The 917-nt window shown below is 33.0% G+C and overlaps 1 protein-coding gene across 1 annotated transcript in view; it reads left to right on the top strand.

Moving 5' to 3' along the window:
- The first annotated feature begins 666 nt into the window (after positions 1–666).
- The window catches only part of Cnga1 (cyclic nucleotide gated channel subunit alpha 1), a 13,898-nt gene continuing 13,647 nt past the window's right edge, over positions 667–917 (top strand). Inside the window, exon 1 of the mRNA XM_008837701.2 lies at positions 667–779. Coding sequence (XP_008835923.1) covers positions 673–779 — 107 coding nt within the window. The 5' untranslated portion in view covers positions 667–672. The remainder of the gene's footprint in view (positions 780–917) is intronic.

Below are 917 nucleotides of genomic sequence, written 5' to 3'. Positions count from 1 at the left end.
GCTGTGAACTTAGCTCAGTAGTAGAGAGCTTGCCTAGTAAGTACAAAGCCTGGACTGGATCTTTAACCTTTCCTTTCTAGGGAAAGTGTGAATACTACTTAAGAATCACCCTTCTCTTTTGTAATTTTTAAATTTATTATTTTTATTTTATGCATATGAGCATATTGCCTACATGTAAGTATGTGCATTCATATTGTGCAATGCTCATGGAGATCAGAAGAGGGTGTCAGATCCCCTGGAATTAGAGTTTTGGACGGTTGTTAGCCACCATATAGGTGCTGGGGATCAAACCCAGGTCCCTTGCAAGAACAGCCATTCTCTTAACTGCTAAGCTGTCTCTCCAGCCCCAAGAATCACCCTTCTCTTTTGAATGCCTGTAAGAATTTATAATTGGTAATGTTCATTTTGATATTTATTTAGTTAATTTCTACTGTTACTTGTTTAGTATTATGCAGGACTCTTATGGTTTGGTTCCATCACCCTCTTGTACAGTTACTTTTGCATTAAAGAAAGAATACAAAAAGAAAAAAAACTTAGGTAGTGGAAATTAAAGAGGTTGACCATGTTCAGAGTGTTATCAAGTCTTTGAAGAAGGTAAACTTTTGATTGTAAACATATAAGAATAGTCTTCCTACTAATAAGATTTGTTTCTTCTTAGATATCAAACTAACCATGAAGACAAATATTATCAATACGTGGCACTCCTTTGTAAATATCCCCAATGCTATTGTACCAGCTATTGAAAAGGAAATAAGAAAGATGGAAAATGGGCCATGTAGGTATGTCCGTGTATCTCCTCATGCATTTTTAATACAAGAAGAGTATTTTTTTAAACATACTGAAGTTTGGTTTCAATTTAACCTTATAATATGTAACTTTAAAATTTTAAATATATTTTATTTATATTTATTTTTATT

The sequence above is a fragment of the Nannospalax galili genome, unplaced genomic scaffold, assembly GCF_000622305.1.
Source record: "Nannospalax galili isolate Female #2095 unplaced genomic scaffold, S.galili_v1.0 scaffold318, whole genome shotgun sequence".
Classification (NCBI taxonomy): Eukaryota; Metazoa; Chordata; class Mammalia; order Rodentia; family Spalacidae; genus Nannospalax; species Nannospalax galili.
The sequence above is the reverse complement of the archived record's forward strand: the minus strand, read 5'-3'. Positions and strand labels throughout refer to the sequence as shown.